The sequence below is a fragment of the Oreochromis niloticus genome, linkage group LG2, assembly GCF_001858045.2.
Source record: "Oreochromis niloticus isolate F11D_XX linkage group LG2, O_niloticus_UMD_NMBU, whole genome shotgun sequence".
NCBI classification, from domain to species: domain Eukaryota; kingdom Metazoa; phylum Chordata; class Actinopteri; order Cichliformes; family Cichlidae; genus Oreochromis; species Oreochromis niloticus.
The window spans coordinates 6,442,065-6,469,080 of record NC_031966.2 but is presented as its reverse complement, the minus strand read 5'-3'; the positions used below and the strand labels follow the sequence as shown (position 1 = coordinate 6,469,080).

The 27,016-nt window shown below is 43.9% G+C and overlaps 1 protein-coding gene and 1 long non-coding RNA gene across 6 annotated transcripts in view; one reads left to right on the top strand and one right to left on the bottom strand.

Moving 5' to 3' along the window:
- The window catches only part of glra1 (glycine receptor, alpha 1), a 124,032-nt gene extending 102,200 nt beyond the window's left edge, over positions 1 to 21,832 (top strand). For 3 of the 5 annotated variants that reach the window (XM_019363293.2, XM_019363289.2, XM_025909641.1), the window contains one exon: positions 17,145 to 21,832. In XM_019363293.2, the coding sequence (XP_019218838.1) occupies positions 17,145 to 17,453 (309 nt within the window). In that variant the 3' untranslated portion in view covers positions 17,454 to 21,832. The remainder of the gene's footprint in view (positions 1 to 17,144) is intronic. The other 2 variants (XM_005453221.4, XM_005453220.4) reach the window with 1 other exon arrangement.
- LOC102078058 (uncharacterized) lies at positions 13,911 to 17,248 on the bottom strand. The gene is made up of 2 exons (XR_003221312.1): positions 17,109 to 17,248; positions 13,911 to 15,820 (listed from the first exon to the last, which is right to left on the bottom strand). It is a non-coding gene; the product is annotated as an uncharacterized LOC102078058 (long non-coding RNA).
- Positions 21,833 to 27,016: the final 5,184 nt, after the last annotated feature.

The window sequence follows — 27,016 nt, the reverse complement described above, 5'->3', positions numbered from 1 at the left end:
CAAAAGCTCAAGAAGCTGTGGAAAAAAATGTTCTCTCTGTATATGTATATAAAAATGTCTGAGCCACAAGCAAACAGCGGTATTCCCAAATGAACCCCGCTAACAGAGTGTGATTGAATCCTCCCTCCACAGAAATCTCAGTCCACAAAGGCACAGTGAGGGAGAGAGAGAGGGACGGGAGGCCGGTCTGTGGAAAATAATATAGAAAAATAATCCAAAATAAAATTTATAAATCTTAAATCCCATTGTGGTAATCCCCAATCCCCCTGAGCAGCAATGGGAGGTGAAGAGGTAGATTAGCAGTCCGGCTGCCGCTGCACTTTCCAGGGAATCAGACGCTCACTCCTCTCTCGGCCCACAGAGAGAGAGTGAAAGAGGACCGCAGGCTCAGGACTGACCCACATGTGCAACACCAAACCTTTTGCATACGTTTTTTTTATCGCACACTCTCTGTGTGGCCCTGCGATGGAAGCGGGGTGAATGTAGGCCATCGGCCCATTATGCAATTTGAGCCTCATACACGGCGGCCCGTCTGTCGGTCTTCCTGCCTTTACATCTGGCCGTTCGGAATCCTTAATATCTATTTTAAGCTTGTATTACAAAATAGGTGAATTCATGTTCTGGTGTTCTTATATAACATCATTTGTTTTTCAGTTTTTGTGTCATGTTGTGTAGTCGGGTTTTTGTTGAGGTTGTCTGAGGTGACCCTTCAGTCACCAAAAATCCTCTAATGTCATTTAACGGTTGACGTCTCTGCAACGAGCGCAGAATTTTGTACTTTCTTATATAAAACAGTGTTTATTACATTCATCACCAACAAAATGGAAGAATGATTCAGGTGGGAATAGAGACTGGAAAATATCAAAATTACAACAATTTCTATATTAAAACAGATCTAGGCTGTTATTTTTAACTATTTTGGTGTCACTAATATTCAATGATGGGAATAACGGCATTACAAGTAACGGCGTAACTAACGGCGTTACGTTTTTCAGTAACGAGTAATCTAACGAATTACTATTTCTATCGTTACAACGCCGTTACCATTACTAACAAGAAAATGCGGTGCTGTCGCATTACTATTTTTCAACAAACAGACGGTTGAAGCTGTCTTCAGCTTACCGCATCTTATATCAGTTGCACGGAAGTAGCTGTCTATGTAAGTAATCTGGGCGCTACAGCTTTAAGCAGCTGCGCGCGCTCCCGTGGGCGGCAATCACTTTCTAGCAGATGATCACTTTTTGGCACAACACCTGCAGCTAGGGGGCAAAACAATCGCATGAGTGCTGCTGTTTGACTGAGGAAGAATAAAGTAGTCGTGGTAAGCCAATCACATGACCACTTCAAGATGACAAACCAACAAGGTGATATATACCAGTTTTTAAATTGTGTTGATAGGCCACGTAAAACCAGACTCATGATAAACAATATATACGCGGCGTTTTTTCCTGAATAGTTTCGTCATGTTTACTGTCTAACGACAGCGCTAGCGAGCACTCTCTGCTTATGACCAAAAAAAACCAAAACCAAAAACAAAAAAACAGCCCTTTCGTGTTGGTGGAAAAATGCACCATGTCGACCAATCAAAAATGATATGGCAACATGACATTTGGTTGTTTAGGAAGAGGGAGAAGTTTTAGGAGCGACGGTGAGAGAGAGAGAGAGAGAGAAAGACAGCAGAGAGAGCGAGTTTTGAGATGTGAGAGATTTGTGACGTTTAGCATGTTTGGAGTGTGTAATTAATGTGTTGTCTTGTGTAGTTAGTGTGTAGTGTTGTGGATAGTTTTGTGTTGTGTGTCAGAACAATGAAGTGACTGCTGTCTCCAGGTAGAAAACAGGAGTGATAAACCTCCTGCTGTCAGCCTGCAGGTATCAGGCTGTGATGTTCTCCTTTGTAGTGGACAGAAGCTTTACAGAAAACAAGCCCGGGATCAGTCAACTCATTTTGCGGGTACAGTAACCCTATTTTCTGGATGTCCACCATCTATATTGTTTTAAACTCCATCCTGGAAGGTCAGCTCCTGCCAGATCCTGATCTCGTCTTATTGGCCTCTTGTTGTGTGGAGTTGGACCGAGCCAGCCCAATAGCCTGAACTCGGCAGCCTGAGCCCGACAGCCCGAACCCCACAGCCGTAACCCATTGGCCTGAACCCGATGGCCCAAACCCAGCGACCTGAACCTGACAGCTGTAACCCAGCGACCTGAACCCCACAACCATAACCCAACGGCCTGAACCCAGCAGCCTGAACTCGACGGCCTGAACCCTACATAAGAACCCTGCCTGAAATAAAAGGTGCTTACCTAAGTCAAGTATTTCAGGCGTGCACTTATGTAAATCTACTTACTCTCCACCACTTGTGCACAACTCGTCTCATCACAACACCTTAACAGCAAGAGACTACAAGGACTTCTAAGGACGCAAAGAAAACAGAGATCAATTCGAGGTATTTGCATTTAAAGCAGGATTTTGCCGAGAGGTCTGCATAATTTGGTGGAAATGGAGGAATTCTTCAAAAGTATAAAACAACTTAAAATTCAGCTCCTTGGGTCTTTTTACTTTATTTCAGGAACAATAAAAATGGAATAAAATGATCCCTTAATAAATGTATGAGCACCCTCAATAAGATCATCACCATTAATCCCGACCGCTGTGAAGGAAATCTGATGACAGCGAAACCCCGTCGGCACACAGCGAGTGAGAGGCATGCAGTCCTTGGGCGTCACTCGTTCTTAATTAACCTCTCTGGCCAGTGCTTCTAATGTGAGTCTAATGTGATCCACAGCCCTCCATTACGGCTGCGAGAGGGCTATCAGTCAGGTTTAAGCTCGCTGCAGAGGAAACTGTCACCGCTGCGCTCGGGCACGCATAAACCTCACTAACACAGGACTGCTCGGTCAAATCTAAATTCCAGCTGAGATGTAAAAATAACCACAATCTAACCATGATTATAACCTGGTGTTTTAGAAGCCCAGTCATTAGCACAGTTAAATCCTGTCCTCCTATATTTACTGCATTTGCTGTCCCAGATATTGTGATGTGATTCGATGATAGGGTCTTTTGTATTATTGTAGTCTTTACCTTACAGTATGAAGCACCTTGAGGCAACTGTGATGTGGGTATAAATAAAACTGAATGAATGAATTGAAATGAACGATAGCTTCAGGTCATCACCGATGATCATATACACCTCAGGCTGTCGACTTCTCAGAAAGTGACTACAGCTGGATTAAAGGGTGAAGTGTTAAGTAATTAGCTAATGCTTCCTACCTGCATTAGACAGATAAGCCTGTTATGCTAAGGCTTTAGGGAAAACAATGGTTGGAGTCTGCAGCACAGCCTAAATGATTGTGACTGTGTGTGATGAACTTACCTGGTCACTTTGAGGATAGCAACCAGGTCTGCAATAGGGGCTGTAACCACCTCAATCAGAGTAAATTTGGCCATCCAATATGGCGACTTTAATAAGCTGGAGTCAGCCTGCTATCAGTTTATCTGTCATAAATCAGCGATTAACTGTGATAAATTAACAAAAATCACAAATCTGTTGAATTTCTGTTACATAGAAACGAACTACATTCAGAACCTAACAGAGAGAAACAAGTTCCTCCACAATAGTGACAAGAGAGTCCTTACTGCAGAATGGCCATCCAACTAACCTGAAAAAACTAGAATACGAGTTCCACTAATCAGCTGGGACCTCGTCTCTCTGTGTCGGACTGAGATTGCTTGGAGACAGGTTGCCTCCAACTAAGTGTTATCCCACTTAAAAATTCTGAAAGTGTGACATGTTCCAGAGAAGGCATTTGCAACCAGTTACAGGAGAACAGAAAACTGGTAAGATAATCAACTTCCTCACGCCAAACACAGGCTCTTAGTATTACTGTTGTTGAGTTGTGGTGCAGTTTGTGATCACATTTATGCTTCAAAGAAAGTTGTATGAATGAGATGATCTTGTTAAACAAAGGTATAATATAATATTGGTATAATATAACAGAGGTATAATATACTTTTATTTTGGACAGAGATTAATTTCCATGATAATCCAGAGCTGCTGGAAAAGACTCTGTTAGTGCTAATTAATATACAAATGAAAAACTAGAATTTCACTAACGAAAACAAGAGTTATAGGCAAGATCACTAAGCAAAATAAAATGTAAATTGATTGGTTTAAAAATCCTTCTAAAGACATTACAAGCAACGGTTTAACCCGTGTTTCCTTCACAGTTACCACAAACTGGTTGGAATTATCTACAGGGACCAAACCAGTTTGTGTATGAGGCTGTAAACACATTTATTTCTGCTGGAAGGTTTTAACACGAGAGTCTATGAGGGCTGACTCACTGCTGCCCCTTCGGGTCATTAGAGGTTTTGGCTTCTTAGTTTGATTAAATTTTGAGGTGTGACTGCCAAACAGGTGCCCTCACTGTCATGTGATCGCTAGTCTAGAACTAGTTTTCTCTGAGCTTATTCGTGCAGATGTTCAGAGCATCTTGCTGCATTAGCATGAAAATTAGTGCATCACTTCCAGGCACTGACAGCAGCAGCTTATAAGGTCACGGTAACAACTTCACAATCAGCGGAGGGCCAGGTGGCACATACACAGAGGCACATATGTGACACCAGTGCACTCGTACGTGTGCTCAGTCAGTGCCGTGACACTCGGGCCAGTCCAGAGCGAGAAGAAGCAGGATTCAGATGTTGCTCGCACATATAAATCTTCGTACTGGGACACGTGAGGATCTGTGGTACTAGTTAAATACACTTCTTGAGGGGTTCCTGTCATCTAGTGGAGTGATTCCTTCCTGAAAGAGAAGAACCATCTGTGCTGACTTTAGCCCTAATATACATTAGCTGTGTTTTAAGGTAATTACAATGGTGAGCACATGCCTTCCTCTGAGTGTGGTAATTGTCGTAGGACGATACATTGTAATGGATTAGAGTAATTATTCCCCAGAGCGGTTTGTTTCCTGCCATTCTGGCTGCAGCAGAGATGAAGCGCTATGAGCTGCAGCTGAGTACAGTTGGAAGCCGCTGCAGTCAGAGTGAACAATGTCCTCGAGGACTTTGTGGCTTTTATGCAACTATTGAGATGCATGCTGTAAAAGTGCTTTGAAGCATCAAGTGCACATATACAAAAGTGAGAGTGAAAGGACAGCCAGCTTGGGCCTTGATTTCTTGAAGCAATACTTGAGATTTTCTGGGGACTGGAAATCTTTGGCTGAAATCAGCAGGTATGCAAATCCAAGTGAAAGCTGCAGCCTGCTGTCGCTCTGCTCCCCGCCCCGAATCGTATTTCAGCATGGGACGGAGCTGTGTTTGCGGCACAGGTAGCCGCAGCAGCAGCAGTTGGAGGAGTCCCAGTTGTGCTGATTTCTGTGGTTTCTACTCTGATGTTTTATTGATTTGTTAGTGACACTGATAGTTCAGGGACAACGAGACAGAGAAAGAGCAGAAGCAATTGGACTCAGGATACCTGCTTCAGAAGGACGTCTAATTAGAAAGACAGAGCGAGAGGGCATCAAATAGACAGATACCGCAGCCCTGTGAGAGCAAACGCTGCTGCCAACGTCCACGCAGAGAAACATCCCCCCCTGCTGGGCGAGCACAGCTACTGCACGGGGATCAGATCAATAGCGCCACTCATCCTTGAAGGATAGGCCCGCCTGGCAGCAGCTCGCTTGTTTAACACAGACAAGCTCTCCAGACTGAAAACGAGAGCCTCTTTAGAAATCAAAGGGAAGTCAAACATTACTGCCTCTGCCTCCGCTTCAATCAGGACTGTCTGCAGTGCCTTCCCTTACAAGTTCACAGCACCAAATTCTAATTAGTATTAAGACGAAGAGAGGCCTTCGTTAAAAAATTATTTGTGAATTAGCCACTGTGGAGTAGAGTGGCTTGTGTCAGATACATTAAAAGTGACTGCCCTGCGTTACATCCACAGTCAAAGTAACACAAACACTCAAGCACATCGAAGCAGCGAGCGACTAGATTAGATTAGATAAAACTTTATTAATCCCTCGGGTGGGTTCCTCCGGGAAATTCGGTAAAGCACACGACGGTCCTCTTCTGCGTCTCGCTCACCTTAAAAACACGAGAAAAGAAGGAGAGCAATTAGATGACGCTTCCTCCCCTGCAGCTCGTTCGGCCTTCTGGGAAGAGAGATGAACATTTGGAGAAGAGGCCTGGGGCACATGACCTCCCCGCTGCAGCCTCCGTCCCACTGTTTTATAATGACAGCGCCTTATTATGGAAACTGACATCCTGATTGATCGGCTATAATCAGCTCGTTAGCCATGATTAGGTGTTTGGGGGGGGGGTCAACATGCTGGTTTCTCTAAATGCCGTGGTCTCACAGGCTGTTCGCCAGCTCTGAAAACAAAGGCAGATAAGAGGGCTCAGGGATTAGGAGGCCCAAAGAAGCACGGTGAGAGCGATGAGCCATACGTGGCGGCTGAACCTCTGGATTGACGGGCCGGCTGTTGAGTGGTGTTCGGCACTCTTCCCCGATCAGGAAAATCAAGCAAAGTAGTGATTGACTAAGAAAGTGCTTATAGTCCCTTTTTTCATCAAGCTGCTCAGTACAAGTACAGATTTGTACTGATCACACTACAACACCATGCAAATTTTTATTTAAATATCCATATTTATCTGCTGGACAAGGAAATGTGCCGACCTCTCGCCCTTATTGTAGTGCTGAAAGCCTCGGGATTAGTCAGACATGAATTTGCATGAGGCTCTCCATGTTTTCTCAAGAATAAAAGGATGACCTCTTGGCCAAGAGGCCATCCCGTACACTGTACCATCTACTGTGAGCTCCTCCTGAGCTGGTTTCTACCAAAAAACCCAGCCTGTAAAAGGAATGAAACCAGAACAAGGACATGTAATCCTGATTAAACATGTAATAAAATGGATATCAGCCAATCACACAGATAAGAACCTCATATGTAGATGACAATAAATGTGTGTGCTCATGGACCATCACGATGTCTCAAGCTCAAAATAACACAGAAGACATTTTTACCTTGTCTGTCGACGGTCAACCTTCAGCTTCAGAAACTGTCCTCACCTGCATTAAAAGCTAAATTAATGCCAGCATGAACACTAACTGACACCAAATTGCAAACCTCAGATTGAGTGAAAAGGTGACGTGGCTTCCCCGAAAGATATTTATGTCACACATGGTTAAAGTGCAAAGAGAGGAGATACAGGAAGAGAGCAGCAGATCGTGTGGTTCATTATTCCAGGTCACACAGGGCACTCCAATGGGAACAAACAGCAGGGATGCAGAATAAATATCATCACTGCCAAAGTTTTACAAAACATCATCAGGAACATCCATAAACTTTCTTCGTACAGCCTTCTGAAAAAATTAAAATGTACAGCTCTGCTACCACTTGAGATGTAAATGAAGACAGAAAACTAAACAGCAGTGACATTTGCAGGGTACTGATGTTGGGCTAGCTGGTATATAATGATGTGCTACGTGGTGGCTAGCTACACAGCTATAGTTAGCATTATATAAACACAGTGAAGCTGGAGGATGAATGCTAACTTTTTTCCACTTGATAAAAGTTAACATGAGGGTTCCTGATTGTTAGGGACAAATGCAATTGCATGGCAGGATGCTGTAAACGGACCAAACTTCAGTCAGGAGAACAATTGAGATAATCCATCCACAATACGAGGTTAGTCATTAATATACTGCTGCATGGGCTGGGCTGTTGTTACATTGTAATAATCCTTAATAAATGTAGTTTAGACCCGGAAGCAGGGTTCATAGGCAGTGTTGGGAAGGTTACTTTTAAAATGTATTCCACTACAGATTACAGAATACATGCCCCAAAATGTATTTTGTAACGTATTCCATTACGTTACTCAATGAGAGTAACGTAATGGTATTCTGAATACTTTGGATTACTTAATATATTATCATGCTGTTTACAACTACATGAATGTGATTTATTACTATTACTGAAGGTCCGCGGTTCCGAACCGTAGTAAAAGGACCTCTGGCTAATACGTCGGGTTCCGTGTCAGGCTCGTAGCCTAAAACTAGCTTTACTTTGTTGTCTGGGTCAAGTTTGCTAGCAAGAGACCGAGAGAGGCATTGAAAGGCTTCTCCAACGGAACTTATTGTTTCGGAGGAAAACATGAACACAGTGTACAGTTGAGTCTTAATACCTTACTTACAACTGGGCTCGTCAGGCACTCTTCTTGGCTGCAGTGGTTATTATTATATTTACATGCTTCCAGCTCCCGTTTCATCTCGATGACAACTCGTACTTTTCCACTCCCTTTTTCTCCCTCCTCGCGCTCACAGACACATAACGGGTATGGCAGTCCATTCTCCCTGCAGCACAGACTACACTGCCCGTGAGGCTACATTCTTTAGGGCTATGCCTGTAGCATTTTGCCTATTAGCTTAGCACAACAACAACAACAAAAAGGCGTTCTCCCACCCAGGAAACACACAGGTCGTGTCCAAATTCATGGGCTGCATCCTCCTGAGGACGCATTTGTAGACCGATTACGTCACAGCGACGCGCCGAAGGCTGTCCAAATTCGTAGACTCCTCCGAATGCAGCCGACAAATGCGTCCTCCTTTTCCCCGAATTTGAAGGATGGGTCGGGTGTGTCCTTCGTGGCCCACCATATCCCAGAATTTATAGCGCGGCCCAGCCAAACTCCAGTTTCCGGCAATGGCGGCCGCTACTAAGTTTTAAAATTACTTTTATTAATCTTTCTGGGTCACAAAATAAACTTTTAACATATTTTCAGGCGAGAATGTAGCTGTGTAAACTTCAAATATCTGCTCGGTTTATCAAGATATCACATATTTGCAAAGGTGCTTCAACGTTTTCGGAGACGTCTGTTACCCACCCGCTCGATAGCTAGCCGAGAGCTCAAGGGTCACTGAAGCCGCCGAGAACGGCACAACTCCCGGCACATCATTTTCAGATCATGGCGGACTTTCGCTAGTCAGGTTAAACGTAATATATAAGTCACTTAGACAACATAAAAATGTAATTGTTTGGCTTTTTTCAGTGTTTTATTTGTTCGTGAGTAAATCGGTTTGGCTGAGATTAAAGTTATTAGACTAGATTAGATAAAATAAAACTTTATTAATCCCCCGGGTGGGTTCCTCCTTGGTTTTCACACAGCTGAATAAACGTCAAACAGCAAACTGATTAAACAGAAGTGTGAGATGGTCGAGAATTTACGCCAGTGTCCTGTTATATTTTAGATAGCAAGGAGCAGACGGCCGAGTTTATTAAACTTCACCGAGACAGCGGTGACGCAAATCTGAAGGCTAGACCGTCCAATTTCACAGCCGTTTATTTCCGGCCTACCCAACCTTCTGAGGACCCCGCCCACGTAGACCGCGAAGGCCGGGTCCTCAGGAGGATGCAGCCCATGAATTTGGACACGACCACAGTCGCAGAGAGAGTGTGTGTCACCCTGTAACCATGGCAACCGTAACGCTGCCGCCTGGAACAACAGAACATAGCTGTCAAACAAAACCCAAACAGTCCTGACCCGTGACAATATGATACAGGAAAATATCGTCGTGCAATCCATTTATTTCAACAAAGTAACTGTATTCTAAATACCACCTTTTTAAACGGTAACTGTAACGGAATACAGTTACTCATATTTTGTATTTTAAATACCTAACGGCGGTACATGTATTCCGTTACTCCCCAACACTGTTCATACGTCATCACTTAACAACCAGCTAGGGGTTCAAATTTGGACTTTTTAATTTGCCTCATTAGAGCATCAGTCTGACAGATCTGTCAGTCTGAAGAACTGCAGCCGTTTCATGTAATGTAGAGGAGCAGAAACCAGCAATCTGTCTGATCATTCGCTGCAGGAAATTTCAGTAAGGGCATTCTGGGTAAACTTCAAGGCTCATGTCACCATAACGAGCATATGAAGGACTGGTTTTTCCCTACTTTTGACACTGTGACTCCTCCTCCTGGGTCAGAATCACAATCTTTGATATATTTGGTTGCAGTTCTTTACAAGTGTTTTTCATGGAGATATTTTCTGTGCCCAAATCCAGGATTCATCCATGTTGGCAGGTTGTAGACAGCAAGCCTGTTCCCTAACCCTCCCCCCACTAGCAGCTAAACGGATCAGCTGCTAGTGACAGACAGACAGCCTGGTCTTTATGAGGAATTTCATGAAATAACAGCACCAAATTATTTAACAGTTATCATAAATGTTAAGGTTAGCCGTTTAGCTATTAGCAGTTACGGATATTGCCGCTTGTGAAGCTATCATTAAGGTAGCAGCTAGCAGCTGTGTTTAATTTGAGAGCTGGCCACAAACACGATCCGTCCAGCCCGTGTAACATCTGTAACTTCATTATACAAAGCTCATTTAACAGAATCACAGTTAGTAGTGTCTACAGAGTCTAATCTCTGTTCTCTTAAAGTCTCAGACTGAAGAAGAAAAGCGTCTGTGCCTCTTTTTTAATGAAAATGGTCTCAAGTGTTGGTATCAAGTTTAAAATGACTTGCTTACAGCATGAAGCTGAAAATTATTAATGATCCACATAAAGTTTTACTTTTCTGCTCTGAAACTTCACTTATAAGTATGCACAAGGACACAGGAACAAATAAAACTTAATATGAATTAACTTAATGACTGAGTGTCAGTAGCTCACGAGGGTACTCTCTGCACTGCTGAAGATGAATGAACAACTGCAATTTAAATGTTCTGAACACCCATGCTCACACAGCCCTGCTTCGATATCTCATTGGCACAAATACACACATTTGCACCTGTAACTACGGCAACTGAAAATAACATGTTTAAGATGGCTGATGTGGGCGTTGTGTGAGAGAATGTGGCTAATCAGAGCTGCAGATGATTGTCAAACAAGAAGGTCTCACAGTTTCTCCCATCTGTGACAGATTTTAATAATAAAACTTAATCTTTGTTAGAAAACTGCTCAGGTATCCGTGGGAAGCTCATTTCCGCCACCTGAATGGGAAAATGACTTGAAACTGAGAAAAGAACTTGGAATTTCAAGTTGAAGTGAAAATTGCTAAAGGGTAGGCTGTGACGTGCGATCATTCAGTTTCATATAAAGCTCGGTTCTTTGTACTTGTACTGTGATGAGTCACAGGTAAAGAACGAGACCGAGCAACAGCTTCTAAATCATCATCAGTATCATTCATCAGGAGCACAGAAAGCAGCAGCTTCCTGTTTTTTTTCTCGGACATTAAAAGGGTTGTACATGATGAATTCCAGCCCAGGATCAGACTGGAAATGCAAAGACTTATCAATTATTTGACAAAAACCTCCTGAACCAACTCCAACTGTGAACTGCCATGTGCTCTACTCAGAGGCAGCTCCCACGACTTTACATTCCTCAAATTCAAGTTAAAGAGCTGCTGTTTAGTCATGCTACAGGAGATCCATAATGCAGTGCAGCGTGAGCGGTCAAAATAATTGAAAACAGCAACTAGTTTTTTAAAAGTGCAGTTGCCACACCCACACCTGATCACACCTCGTAGGTTTGATGTCTGCCGCAAAACCTGAGTTACAGCAATTATGGCATCAGAAATAAGAGAATAGCATTTCGTCAGCCCACTGAGTAAAGCCAAACAGGAATGAGGATGAGGAACAAGAGGTGGAACATGGAGGGCAAACAGATCTGACAAAGGGAAAAGTGAGAGTACAACTTTGAAGGCCAAGAAGGCCAGAAGTGCGAGGCTGTGAAATGGGACAGTCCAGCCTTCAGATTTGCGTCACCGCTGTCTCGGTGGAGTTTAATAAACTCAGCCGTCTGCTCCTTGCTATCTAAAATATAACAGGACACTGGATAAATTCTCTACTATCTCACACTTCTGTTTAATCAGTTTTCTGTTTGACGTTTATTCAGTTAGTTTAGATAATCCAGAACAGCCAGATCAAGTCCAGAGCTAATTTCTGACTGGATGACTCAGGCCACAAATGAAATGAAACAATGAAAAATATTTTGGAAAATATAAAAAGTGCCGAAGCAGCCTTAGAGCTGTGTGTGCTGACGTAACGGACCCACGTTACCACAAACTGAATGACATGAAGAAGAAGCTCAGGAATGCATTTGAAGCATCAAAAACCTCCCCTGCAGCTGGCGTGCTTCCTTCTACCACACAAAACTGTAAAAGTGGTGCACAGCAGCATCTTCGACAAACAGCCACACTAACCTTCTCAGGATGACAAATATGTTCCCGTGCCCGAGCGCAGTTATTTCACAGATAAAATCAAATCTATGCTGCAATGTAGAATCCAATCACAAGTGGCTAGACAGGAAATGGATCCCGGACGTATTTCTAGGTGTGAAGTGTACTCTGTCATAGCCGGATATCAGTCTCAACCTGCTGCTTATAATAAACTAAGTTGGGGTGAATTAAAGGCACAAAATGCCATAGGTACGAATGGAAAAGTTCACATTCCTTGGATATTCCTGTCAGCACACCAGAATCCACTCAGCACTGACATATTGATGCTGAAACGTCCTAAAAAGCCTCAAATGGCCTTAATCGAGGCGAGAGGCAGAAGGGAGACAGGGAGGGGAGGTGAAGGGTGGTTTGAGATGGATCCACCGGAAAATGGATCGGCCGAGGCAAATGTATAATATATTTCCTTCCCCGGCGCTCGCCTGGAATTGCTTAGGGGGGAAATCATAAAGCGAAACGCAAGCCAAGAAATTCCTCCTCCAGCCTCTTTCAGCAGAGACTGATGCTGGCGTTAGTTGGGGCTGACACCTCTCTGAATCCTGTTTTATGTAAATGTAGGTCTCTAAAACAAGTATCCAAGGGTAATGTTAGCAGAGGAGACATGGAGGATGGCAGGCCTGATGCAGCTCGCTTTCAGCTTCCTGTTAATCTGCTCGATTAATCACATCAGCTGAGGCGGAGATAGAAACGCTTCAATCCAGAGATGAAAGTGTGATGGATGAGTGAGCTAAGAGGTCCTCCTGCTCTCTTTTCCACTCCTCTTTTAGCATCTTCCCTCTCCTCCGCTGCCCCAGCTCAGCTCCTTTCTGAGCATTCTTCTTTTCAACATTATTTAATTCCCTTTTACCTTCTTTCATATTTTCTTTCCATTTAACTGTCCTAGTTTTCTATCTGACCCTAGTCTTGTCTATTGTTTCTGTTCTGCTCGACTATCCCGTCTGTTTCATCCAGCAAAGTGTTCATCTACCAGGTACAGATTAAAGACGAGTCCAGTTATTATGATAAAGTTTCACGTGACAAAAGGACAAGATGATGCTGAGAACATCACACAAGCTTCTCTGTCACCAGTACACCAGTACCAATACAGATCTGGGAACCTTCAGCCAGCTCTGAGTGCCGACTCTCAGCTTCGGTTCAAGGCGGTGAACAAAGAATATTCACTAGGAAATGACCATGTAGTCCCTGATTTCAGGAACATAAATCATACACAAAGTGTTCATCCTTAACACTTTGTGGAGAGTTCCCCAAAAAACGAAACTTCCCGCAGGAATCTGAGCAGCGAGTGTTGTTACGCTGCTTCTGTCATCCAACAAAAACCACGGGCACACTGGAAGCCGTACATCACGCTGCCTCCACGTGGGAGACCTTCTCGGCCTTCTCTGTAATATGTTCTTCATGTGGTTCGTTTAAAGGCTGATCTTAGTTGCAGAGCTGGTCTGACGTCTTTCGATGTATTTAAAAAATCTAATCTGGCCTCATTGGCCGATGATTGGTTTGCCGTAGAAAAGATCCAGCGATCATCCTTGTTAGGATCATATTTTTATCACCACGCTGGCCTCGGGAGTATGGTTGCGCCACTCCTAGTGTTCCTTTGTTTAGCATGAGGCTAAAATATTAACCCTGACCTGATGTGGTGGACATTAAGTTAGGGATGCACTTGCACTGAGAGCTCCTTTGCACTTGTTTACACAAACAGCTTGCAAATGTAATTGCCACAGTTGGAGTAGATACTACACCGAGTTTGGAGCAGACTTGTTATCTGCTTCATTTATGAAGAGAAGAGCACCCTTTGGAGTGAACTGGCTTTAACGGTCAATGTCATATTTGTTTTTGCCCCCCTGGGATTAAAGCAGAGTCTGCACTTGTGGCGGTGCAGAGACCAAACATCTCACGGTCCATAACTTTCCAGATTTCGTATGTGTGTAAATATGTTAGGATTCGATTTTTGGGCTGTATCAGAGAAGAGATGTTAGATGAGCTGGATCTTTTGAGGCTCCTTCATAGAATCCAAAGGGCAAACCTTAATTCTCCTTTGCCCATCCATCCATCCGTGGACTATGCGGGCCTGGAGCTTGTGTGTTAATGGAGGACATTTTTATAATTAGGCATAAATGTAATGAATCACCTGGTCCATGCGGAGGCGTTCTTTGATGGGTTCCTTCAGGGGCCTTATGAGTTCTTTTCGCCAAGTCTGCAGGCTGCAGGTCTTCCTCCCTTGTCCCTTATTGTTCTCCTTCTCTGACTTCCTTTCTTTTCTTCATTACTCCACCTTTTCTTTCTCCCTCCACCGTTCCTCTCATTGCGTCTCCTCCTCATGTTCCTCCGCCCTCCACATTAATCACATGGCAGGCAGAATAAAGCAGAGCATCTGTAATAGTTTAGCAGCGTCACTGAAGGACAGGCAGAGGTCGGCTAGCATCACAGCTAATGTATCGACATCTAGCACGCGCGGGCGTGTGTGTGTGTGTGTGTGTGTGTGTGTGTGTGTACATGTATTAACAGTAATAGATGGCTTGGTGTGCATGCAAGGACAGAACGGGGACATGAGGCACTAAAAATGGATCGTTACCTGGTGGTCTAACACTCACGCACGCACACACACACACACTCACACACACTCTCAGTACATCTCCCTCCCCCGGCTGCGCTGCTTTATTTGATCGGGTTTTTGGAGGATTTTTAACCCTTTTCTCTGTGTTATTGATGATGTCAGGACAAACAGGCTCATTATTGACTCTTTTTTAGCCCCTCCCCCCTGCTAGAAACCGGAGGCTGGTCTAACTGAAGAGAACTGAGGCGCCTGTTTGGTTGGCAGCTTGATTTGTTGCTGCTGCAGAGGTTTTGCATCACTTTGGTCCTTCTGCTGCCAACAGTTCCTCCTCCTGCTTTCGATTTTGCTCCTGCTTGTTTTCCGATCATAAAATGCTTTTTTTTTTTCCTTTTCAGCCAAAATGAACTGGAAAGATTCCCTGCTGATAGGCTGCCACACAAACTCCCACAGTGGCCTGCGGGAAACACAAATGGCATTCAAGCGTGGACTTTACAACCTCGGCTTTTATCAAAAACTCTGAAGCCAAACAAAGACGACTCCTTATCATTGGACCTAATTTTTAATTTCACGGGTGTTGTTTTAAGTTTGAAGGACATTCTGTGCTGTTTATTTTCCTCGTTTAGTTTCCCCACACGCCCTCGCCGTCTCTCAGCCCATGTAGGCCTTTGTGTTGGAGTCCCTGAACCAGATAAGGAAGTCATTGTGTCTCCTGTAATGAAAAGGCAGGGTGAGTGTGGCGATAGGATTTTCAATATCTTGCCGCGCTCGGGTGAAAGTGCCGTGCATGCGCTGTAACCTTGAGCACGGCACACGTCAATCAATCCAAATCCATTCACCCGCGTCCTCCCGCTCCCCTTGGCGGTTGAGATGAGCGCACGTGGCGTCCGGCGTCAGCTCCTATCGATGACTTCTGCATCTGGGCTAGTTGGATCGGCGGCGAGCTTTGGGGTCTTTCTGTGTGGAGTTCGTCCCCCTCCACGGCGCTGCCGGGCCATTCAGTCGAAGTAACAATCGATGACTCACAACCAACCACTGGAATAGCAACACAGGAATTATCACGATTTAGTGGTGCAGCTATTAAAATTGCATCTTCTTTTCTCAAATAGCTGACGGGAACTTGAATAGAAGACACCTTGTTTCTCAAACACACTGCTGTTCATAAGATATATATAACAGATACTTCTGTATTCATTGCTAATATTAATAAAGTTTAACACATTTCTATTTAATGCCATCAAACATGGGCACACCAATCAAACGTGTCATCAAACTGATGTTAAAGTTGTGCCCGCCTACAATCGAGGCGCGGTCAAACCTGCTGCCCAACCAAGAAGTATCAGTCAGATTTATTATAGTTAAAAAAGCAAATCCAGGCTGCCCATCTATGAAAAAGATGATTGTTACATATCCATTTCATTATGGTGGCCTTTGAGGCTGGTTTGTTACAAGCGTTTTCTTCTGACTGATGAAAGGATCATATAAATCATATAAAAGAAACAAATTTTCCATGCGAGAAAGTCTAAGAATGATGGGACTGTTTTTTAACTGAGGTCAGATGATCCAAACTGGAGCAAAACTCTCATCAGTTGCCAAAGGTTTGGGTTTATTTTACGACTTCCCTCTCAAAGTCATCTTCTCATTTCTGCTTGGACCAATTTTAGCACTGCTGCTGATTTTAGATTTCTCCCTGAAGTCCCCGAATGACTCTTTGCTCTTTGCCCAAAATGCTGGCCCTTCAACTTGATTTTCATTCTGGTCACACAGATGAAGTCAAAGGGCCATTTTCAGATATTCATTTCTGATGATCATCCACACAGTATTGGGTCCATTTACCGTCTGCACGTTTGAGGTCATGACGAAATGTAAGAGGTCAAAATGGGAACTGCATGGAGTGATCTAAAACTAGAAAGCAGTGGTCCACAGGTGTTGCAAGAAGATTAGCACGAAAGGAACATTCAGGGGTCAAACCAGGGGGAGTTTTAGCCTTTTTAACAGGATGGAATTGCACAGAGATGAATCAGATATTCTATATTCTCTCTCTCTCTCTCTCTACATATACATATATATATATATATATATATATATATATATATATATATATATATGTGTGTGTATATATATATATTCTTCTTTTCCTCATTATTTTAATTAAGACAGCCAACTGAGAATGAGACACTAATTCCACCTTAAATTTCTGGTTTATTCAGACACACGGTCATGTGATAAAGTACTTCACTTCCTCGCTTTTCATTTTCACTCCACGTCATCAGTTATTTGGTTTGCATGTCTGCACATCTCTGAAATTCACTCACACACACACCTCTCAACAGTAACGTCTTTCTCTGGTTCCTAACAGCCTGAGTCTTGGCCTGTGTTGCAGGAGGATGAGACGGGCGAGGGCCGCTTCAGTTTCCCCGGTTACGGCATGGGCCCCGCTTGCCTGCAGGCTAAGGACGGCATGGCCATCAAAGGCAACAACAACAATGCCCCGACCTCGGCCGCGCCTGAAAAGAGCATCGAGGAGATGAAGAAGCTGTTCATCAGTCGGGCCAAGCGCATCGACACGGTGTCCCGCGTGGCCTTCCCGCTCGTCTTCCTCATTTTTAACATTTTCTACTGGATCATTTACAAGATCATCCGCAGCGAGGACATCCACAAGCAGTAGTGGAGAGCTGAGGAGGAGGACGAGGAGGAGAACGGTGCAAAGAGAAGACAGAGAAAAGGAAACAGCGCTGACTTCGGTGCGAGATCCGTTGCCCCTTTTTTCCACCGAGCGTTCTCTCCTCTTCCTCTTCCTTCGCCTTCATTTGGTCGAGGAAAGTCGCTATCTTTGTGGCGGTCGCTCACCACGGCGCCACCTGACGCCTACAGACATGATTTCAAATATTTATTATTGCTTTATTTTTCCTTTAATCTCCTCTCCTACCCCGAAACCTGCCCCGTTCCCGTCTCCTTCCAGCTCCTGAATAATCCGGACCGGTGCAATAGCAATGCAGTAAAATGCATGATATATGAATGTGGCAATATATTCAAGAAACGAAAAGTTCAACTTTTGCAGGCATCCCAGCAAAAACTGTGTGGGAGCAGTCGGACTGAACAAGCGAGGCTTGTAAAAGAAATGTTGTGTTTGATTTTAGCTTTTTGTGTGACGACAGATATAATGCTATGTGACGGGTGGGGTGTGCGAGAGCAGCGGTAGTGTAATATACTCATATATATTATTATAACTGGGAAAAAATAGGATGTTTGTTTCCACAGGTGGGCCTCTGGATTTAAAGGATTTTTCACCAAAAAAAAGAAAAGAAAAGAAGGCGGGCCGATCGGTGCTTCCATTGAACAAAGCGATGCAAAGGTCGCGCTTTCTGTATATCGAGATTTGCTTCAAACGTGTACTGCAAGCACTCCTTAAAGCTCCCCCTCCCTCCCGCTGCCATCAAGCACCGTGAAACTGAACCGACCTGTCAATCACACGACTGGACGACATGGGACAAACTATCTCATTTATCCGTGCTCAGCGTGTTCCTCTGCCTGTCCTTCATTTCTGTTTTTTCGGTTGTTTCTTAATGAATTTCTGTGTCGACTCAACGCGTGGCTCCTGCGGCGCTCTGACGCGCAGGAAAGAGGTGCGCTCTGATGTCAGCAGCTGATATCGCCTCGCGGGCTCCTGGGTTTTTGAGATTTTTGGTGAAAGCGGACAGAGAACTGCTTGAGCGAGGGCGTAGCAAGAAGCGAGGACTCGCACACAGACACGTTTACATCTTCAGTAGTGCTTCCTTGCTTTGACCCCGCCTTAACGTGACACCGCCCATCCCGCTCCCCTGTCGAGAGGACATATGTTACCTTAATTAACTGTATTCCCGCCTCATTCGTATGCGCCAACTGTAGCTGCAAACCTCATAAAGCTACGCCGCCATCCACATGCAGAGGCTGTGATGAGCGGATTCGTCATTCGAGGCTTCATAAGTGTGACTAATGATTTTATTCGTTTCTTTTTTTTTCTTGTACTTTGCACCAGGCTTCTCTATGCAACGATCAGTATATGCAAATATGATTTTTCCCTCGTCTTAGCACCCTCATCCACATCCCGCTGCAGACAGCGAGAAAAGGTCTTTCATGCTTATTGGTCAGAATGGAGACAAAGGTGTTGCAAACTGCCCAGGCACTTCTGCCCAATGCACACGGATCAGTAGATGGAGAAAAATATATATAAATATATGTGTGTGTATGTGTTAAACTAGAAATCTGAAGGAAGGAGGTGGAAGGAGGAGAGTGATGTGTGTGCAGTGAGAACTCTGACAGGCTGTGATGTGAAATGTTCTTTTTTTGTAGCAAACATTTAATCAATCTCACACTTTCTTTTTCTGCTTCTTACACAAAAACCTGCCTTTGCAGCCAAACCTCAAAGGAGCACGTCGACGATTCTTTCTGAGACACCGGAAGGCCTGGCTCAGCCGTACTGCCCAGTGCAGAACCATTTTATTAAATTCCAGCTTGTGCGCTGGTTAAATTAGCCCGATGTAGCTATTATACATTATAGTTTGTGTTTCCTGGTTCTGTCCCAGTCCTCAAACATACTGTAAGAGTCTTAGAGAGAGCGGATGAACATTTTCGATTATTCCTCTGATAAGCTCTGATCAGTGAGCCACCAGCTGAAAGTCAACCAGCCAGCTAGACCTTCCTCACTCTGACAATAAAACATGGATTATTTGTTTTAGTCTAAATATCAGACACGGGGAGATTGGCACAAAGTGCATCTCCACTGTTAAGTGAAACAAACATTACGCTGTCCGACTCTGCATTGTGAGAAAAAATACGATTTAAGAGGCTATAATTTCATATTCCTTTTATTCTCAGAGACAGAAATACAAAAAATGGATGATTTCTTCATTTCTCTCCTCCTGCTGTTGAATCCATGAATCCGCAGCAAAGGGATTCCTTAAAACTCATTTGGGTTTTGTGTCTTTTACAGAACATCTGATGTAGATTTTAATTTAATGAATTCACTTTGTCTCAAAGTACACTGCGAGCAATCCGAAGGGCTATGCTCCACCTCTCCCTCTGCTCACATGATCCCAGCGTATTCTGACTTTAAAATGGAAGTGCCATAAAATCTGCTTCAGTCCAAACTATGCATCTCATTCACCAAATCATTCCCAGAAAAGGAAAACTGCTCAAAGCTGGAACCTCAGAGGTGCTTCGGTTACTTACAGAGGCTGTTTTAATTCCACATGCGTGGCTGTGTTTCCGTGAGCTCCGGTTGAATCCCCGCCTTCACCTTCTCACCCACCTTATCGTTCCAGGTGGGCACGGATTCAGATTCAGACTAAGAGCAGATCAGTTGGTTCAAGCAGGGAAAGTAAAATGGTGGTGTTTTTTCTGAAGACCCACAAATATGCATGTTAAATGACGACCTCACCCAGGTCCAAAGTCACACTTGTACTTCTCTGCTATTGATGTATGTGAGAGCAACGAAGCAAAACAAGCTCACTGGGCCTTTCAAAGGCTGCTGCGATGCTTCTCACACAGCGTTCTTGGTTTGACCAAAGTTCTCCAGAAATCACCTTAAAGCTAATTCCAGGTAATAAACTCTTTCAGGTACACAGGTCAGAAAAGCAGGCGCAGTACTTAAAAAGTAAACCGTTCAGTGCTGCTGAAAGGAATATTTTATATTTGTGTACAGGGACAAATCAACGGCGTCTTAAATGGAAGTGTTCGACTTTTAGTCCACCTGGCTCAGTCGTGGTGAGGCACACAACAAACTTTAAAATATCTTTTCTAATAGAGCTCGAGGTGCAGCTCTTCCCAGCAAATTAACTTATGGATCCGAGCACGCTCGGCAGGAAAATCGTATTTTGCAGACTTGGCAGCTCCTCCGAGCGACACGTATGATGCAAACCGCCTCTGATGGCCTCTGTTTGCAGCGAAGCCTCCTCTGTGGTCACGGCCTGCACCCAGGTGGGAAACCTCAGCGGGCTAGGACGGCTCCTTTTATCTTCTGTGCCAAAAACACAAGGACATCAGTCGCCCGTTTTACATACACACGTACATCTTCTCGTGCCATATGGGGGTTGAATATGCAACAAAAAAAGAGGACCTAGAAGCATATCGTGCATCCATTCAACCACCATTTCCCAGCATTTACGGCCCTCCCCTCAGGCGTGGGTCTTGTGCGTGTCATAGTTGTTGTAGAGCTTTTTGTCAGGCCTCATGCCGTCGTATTAATCATTGTTCTCTGTGGGTTTGGGGGGAGGGGGGGGGATACTGTGGGTTGGTTTTGCATCGCGATGTGATGCAAACTGACAGGATGAGAGAGAGGGATGCATTTTTAGACGTTTATGGATTTTAAAGTAGCATGGTTTGATTTGCCGATGATTAACGATTCACGGGCTTTTGCAGGGTTTGTTTGATTCTCTTGTATTTTATTGTATGTACTATACAACCCGATGACCCCGAGGCAGAAGGAGAAAAAAACAGAGACTCTTGAACTGCTGTGAACTAAAGGAAACATTATTATGACGATTCTTATTATTATTATTTATTTCTTTACTTTCTTTGCACAAGTTGGAATGGCCTTAATTTTGCTTTAGTTGCTTCTCTCGTGTATTGGCACAAAGTGCACCTGTTTCGTTTGCCGAACTTACGGTTATGCTCATTATGACGCTTATAATCTGAACGTGCACATCAAAGCAGAATGAAAAAAAAAGTTCAGCAAATCCTTTTTATTTTTCATTAATCTGAGAATCAATATTTTGCATGAATATAAATAAAATGGCAGATATTTTGGCTTGTATAAAAAAATGTGAAGCAATTTGAAGAGAAAAAAAAAGAATGTACCGTTTCTGCTGTATCTGTATATATCTAAATATTTACTGAAATATGTCATACTACTAATTCTATTAATGATTAAAGGTTTTCTGAACAAAAATCTCTTTACCTGTTTTTGAACATTGTCGAGGTTGTTGGAGTTGGATCTTCTGCTTTCTGTTACTCGACTCAAGGATCTGTGTAATCGTTCAAGAAAAAGTATTAAAAATTGCAAAGAAATCCCGGCTGCAGGCTGTTTTTATTTTAATAAAGGTCAGACTTCTTTGTTGTGTTTATCATGCTTTCAGGATTTCTTTGTCTCACCTACTGCTCACGCAAAATTCCTGCAATCAGAGTGCTTCATGCTAAGCTGCAGACAAGGGAGCAGGTCAACCCTGTGTCCTAAAAGTTGACGTTAGAAGTCAGGAAAATGCGTGAGTGTGAGGATTTCCTCCAAAACTGCAGCTTTTGTGAAGTGTTCCTTGTCTACAGGGGTCAGTATCAGTGGTGAATCGGTGACGGGGTCGTGGGTGGAGCAGCAAAGGCTGGGTCGTGTGCGCCGACCCAACAGATGAGCTGCTGTAGCTCAGGTGGCCAGTGTCAGAACACACAGAGCATCAGTGACCACCAGGGGAACACCTCGCACTAAGGTGCATTAGGAGACGGTGGGCCAGGGTCCCTCTATGTGTCTGAAAAAACAGGATCAGAGGTTTTGATGGAAAGGTGCGACTGCTGAATCCAGGAATGTGGCATGTGGCTGTGTCATGTACATGATGTACTCCAGGTAATGATGTTAGCACCTGGAAAAAGTGGAGAGGAAGAACTCCTTTTTAACAGGCAGAGACCTCCAACAGGCTCAGGGAGGGGCTGCGACCACCTGAGAGCACGGAGGAGAGAGAAAAGAGAGTGTAACTAAGGGAGGATTCGGGGTCACCTGATACAGCCCTAATTATATGCTTTAGCAAAAAGGAAAGTCCGAAGCCTAATCTTAAAAGTAGAGATAGTGTCTGTCTCCTGAATCCAAACTGGAAGCTGGTTCCATAGAAGAGGGGCCTGAAAACTGAAGGCTCTGCCTCCCATTCTACTTTTAAATACTCTAGGAACAACAAGTAACGTGGGAGAGTTAAGTGCTCTAATGGGGTGATATGGTACTATAAGGTCATTAAGATAAGATGGGGCCTGATTATTTAAGACTTTGTATGTGAGGAGCAGGATTTAAATTCAGGGAGCCAATGAAGAGAAGTCAGTATGGAAGAAATCTGCTCTTTTGAATGAGACTTCCAGGGCAGGTCCTTTAATTATTTTATTCCCATTAACATGTCTGCATGGCTCTTACTGTAAAACACAGAATTTACATAGCAAGAGGAAAGTTGACGTCATCATTTGGACCTTATCTCCTGCCGTACTCTTTCACTGGTGTTTGGAGAAGGACCAAGGTGGATACAATATAAAAGGTGGATATAATATATATAATATAAAAGTGGAGGCAGCCATTATTGTCTGGACTGCACAAGTGCACACATTTCATTGGTGTAAAGTTACAGATTTGTATAGGAATCCACGCCTGGAAGCAATTTAAACGTCTGCAGCAGGACCACAGGAGCTCCACCTGAGCTTTGTTTTTAATCCCTACATGTTTGAGATTTTGGGGGTTTTGTTTTTTTCCCCATCAGGATCTGAGGATAGATCCAGAAAGCTCCAGAGAAAGCTTCTAAGTTAAGTGTACACTATGTTCCCCATTTTCAAACAAACTGGAGCTTTTTCAACAGGTGGTCACAGAAATAACATGACTGGTAAGTTAAACAGCAGTAGAGCCCCGCACTTTCACCAGTTCACTGTTTCTTTCCAGACTGGCCTCCAGGAGTCGATAATTACCTGACAGAAACCTGTATACAAATCTTTAAAGCCACAGGGCTGTCGGGCTCGTTGCTCATCTGTTAGTCAGCCTGCAGCCTGCACTCAGGTGGGAACTGCACTTTCAGTTTGACCTGGTTTTGAAGTTTATTGCAGCCGTTCCCGTGGGTCAGACACGGAGTTTGGTTTCTTTTGGTTAACAGTCATCGTGTTGTTCTTCCTCTCTGTGTCCGACATCCCAGCCAGTAGGAAACATTCCCACAGTGATGGCAAACTGGACCTCAGACTGAAGCTCATGTGTTCAGTAATGAAGCTCTGTGATCACTCATCTGCCTTCTGCTCTGTTCTTTGCTCCAAACCAATTGCCCTTCTCACTTTAATCTCACTCTGATGTCATTCTTATTCATGCAGCCCACCTCCTCCCCATTTCCACCTCCTCCAGGTCCCTAGAGAACCATCCAAGCCTCCAACACCAGTGTCTACACTGCTGAGGATGCTGTCCTGCTGTGATGGCTCATCAGTCTAATCACACAGCTTAACTGAATTCTGTATCCCAGTGAATCATGTTCAGGCCTTAAAAAGGAGAAACTGTTTTGAAAGTTCTAATGATTGTTATAATGTTTGTGATTAAAATGTTTTAATCAAATGTTCAAGGAACATTTGAAGCATCTTTATATTTAAAAGAAACCTTCCTGTAAGCCGTCTTCTTGATCTGCAGTGTGAGTGAAAGCAGGATGTTCCCCCAGCAGCATGCAGAGCTGCATAGACTTGAGGTCAGGCCGAGTATGAAGGACCCCGGGTGTGGCAGACGGAGCCACAGCCGAGCGTCTGAAGGTCAACTTTTAATAGTGTTATAGAAACTGTGCCTGGGGGGGAGGGGCTCATTCTCAGGATCCCTCAGTCACAGGGACAGATGAACTCTATACACTCCAGCTTCATGAAGTGTCAGGCGAGCTGGTTTCAACAGGAAATCAATGCTAATCATGTCGATGGGAGCACCTCTTATATGTCTGCGGACTCCGCCCAGCACTGTGCTGAGAAATGATTCTCTGTGTGTGTCCAAAAATTGGACGTTTACTATACTTGTGGGGACCAAATGCCCAAGTTTGAAGGCATCTTTGAGGCTCAAAATGTGGCTTAGTGTCAAGGTTACAGTTAGGTTATGGTTAGGTTTGGGCCCAGGGTTAGGCTTAGGCATTCATTTTTGAGGGAAAACATTATGTCAATGATTATGAAAGATATGAAAACACGACTGTGTGTGTGTGTGTGTGTGTGTGTGTGTGTGTGTGCAGTACGAGCTGTTAAATCACGGTGAGTGGATCTGGGTCAACACGACTGTTTTACTAACAGGACCAGAAACTGGGCACAGACATGGTTGCATGTTCAGAGTCTGTTTTCTGTTAAAGGGAGTTTTTCTTTCCCCCAGTCGCCAAGCACCTGCTCATAGGGGGCTTCCTGATTGTTGGGGTTTTCTCTGTATTAATTCAATTCAACTTTATTTATACAGCACCAAATCACAACAACAGTGGCCTCAAGGTGCTTTATATTGTAAGGTAGACCCTACAATAATACATATAGAGAAAAACCCAACAATCATATGACCCCCTAAGAGCAAGCACTTTGGCGACAGTGGGAAGGAAAAACTCCCTTTTAACAGGATGAAACCTCCGGCAGAACCAGGCTCAGGGAGGGGCGGGGCCATCTGCTGTGACCAGAATCACTGTGGGTTCTTTACCTATAAATATAAAGCATCTTGATGTTACTGTTGCTGTGATTTGATGCTAAATAAATAAAATAAAATAAATTCAATTAAACTGAAGTTTCATGCTCAATTGGATTTAAGTCAACTGATTTCAGACCCTTTTTTTTGGCTTGGAGAAACTCTCTTGTTTCTCTCATCCTGTTGCAGATTTAAATTCAGGGAGCCAATGACAGTCCCCGCATGAATAAAGCACACCTGAGGAATCCCAAACAGAGGGATGGCCTGAATGATGGGGACTGTGTATGAGAGTGACTGACTTTAAAGTGAGTACTGTGTGTTCTAATTGTGTCTGCTTACAGTGTGTTTGAGTGAAACCTCCACACTGGGAGCAGAGGGCTCCCTCAAAGACAAACGTGTCTTTGTCCCAAACATCATGGAGGGCACTGCACTGACACACACACACTGACCCGACGCGATCCAAACCAGCTGAGCTCATGGTCTGTAATCATACCACACTCTAATATATGAATTTAATCTGGTATCAGTAATGTCACCATCATTCCTTTAAAGCTCATGCAGGGTCATTAAAGATGTGTTGGTCACATTAATACTAAAACAAAGTTGTCAGAGCTTCATGAATGTGCAGCTCCGGCACATCAGGCTGTCTGATACACCACACTGGGTTTTAATGACTCAGAATCAGTGGTGGTGATGATGATTGCAATTTTTGTGCCAAGGGATGCAAACCTTTTTAAATAACCACTCATTAATGCACTCATTTATTTGGCCAGTCAATGATCCGCCAGCTCTACTGGGTAAAATCAAAATATGTGCTCTTGTTGATTGGTGCTTTGAAAGATTCTTTCAACAGGCAGGTTTAGGACACGCTCAGATTTCCCGTTTTCTTACATGATGCGCGTCATGCATCGTTTAGATCAAAGGTGAATCTGCTTTCCTCCTAAAAGCAGCACAGGTTCACTCTGACCGCCTCAAATTAAAGACTGACTTCCACAGAGAGGTCAGAGGTCAATGTCAGCGACGGGACGGCAACCCCACAGCTGCTCAGCTCTGGATCTCAGTGCGAGTAGAGTGTGAAACGGAAGTTTTAAACAGCGGCAAGCGGGCACGTCTCTGATGTATAATGCACGTCAGCTGGAGGGCGGCTGCAGAAACAAATGAGCAGGTGTGAAGGTGACGGAGGTCTGATAGGAGGCGGAGAGGAGCACACTGACAGGTAGCTGTCTCCTGGTGGGTTCGTTTACAGACTTAAAGGTGATTTATTCAAACTGATCCGAGTTTGGGCTCCATTAGTGTCGCTGGATGAATATTGGACATTACTTTTACATCGGTTAGATCTGTGCGAGCTTTCTGGTACCACCTTAAAAACACTGCACCCCTCTGGTTATTAAAGTGTCAGGTAGAGGAGCTGGCAGGTAATAAAGCACCTACTCCAAATTTGAACAGATCCCAATGAATGAAATCAACGTTTCATTTTGAATACGTTTTCTTTGTGGAGTTTTGTAGACGATCAATTTTTAAAATGAAAGACGTGTACAAAACAAAATAATAATAATCACAGTTTAATCCTACATGACAGCAGAGGAGAACAGGAGAGCGTCTCTATAATCGCTTCCCCCATAAACATGGATGAATAAATGTTTGTTTGTGCTTTTTTATTGTTTTTCTGGTTTGTTTTCTGCATGTCTATTTGTTCTCTGTGGGTTTTATGTGGAATTTCTTGAGGACAAAGACACTAAATTTATTTAATAGGTCAGCATTGCTCCCTCGCATCATGTAGATCAGGGGTGTCAAACATAAGGTCCAGGGGCTAGAATCAGCCTGGCAAAGACTCCAATCCAGCCCACTGC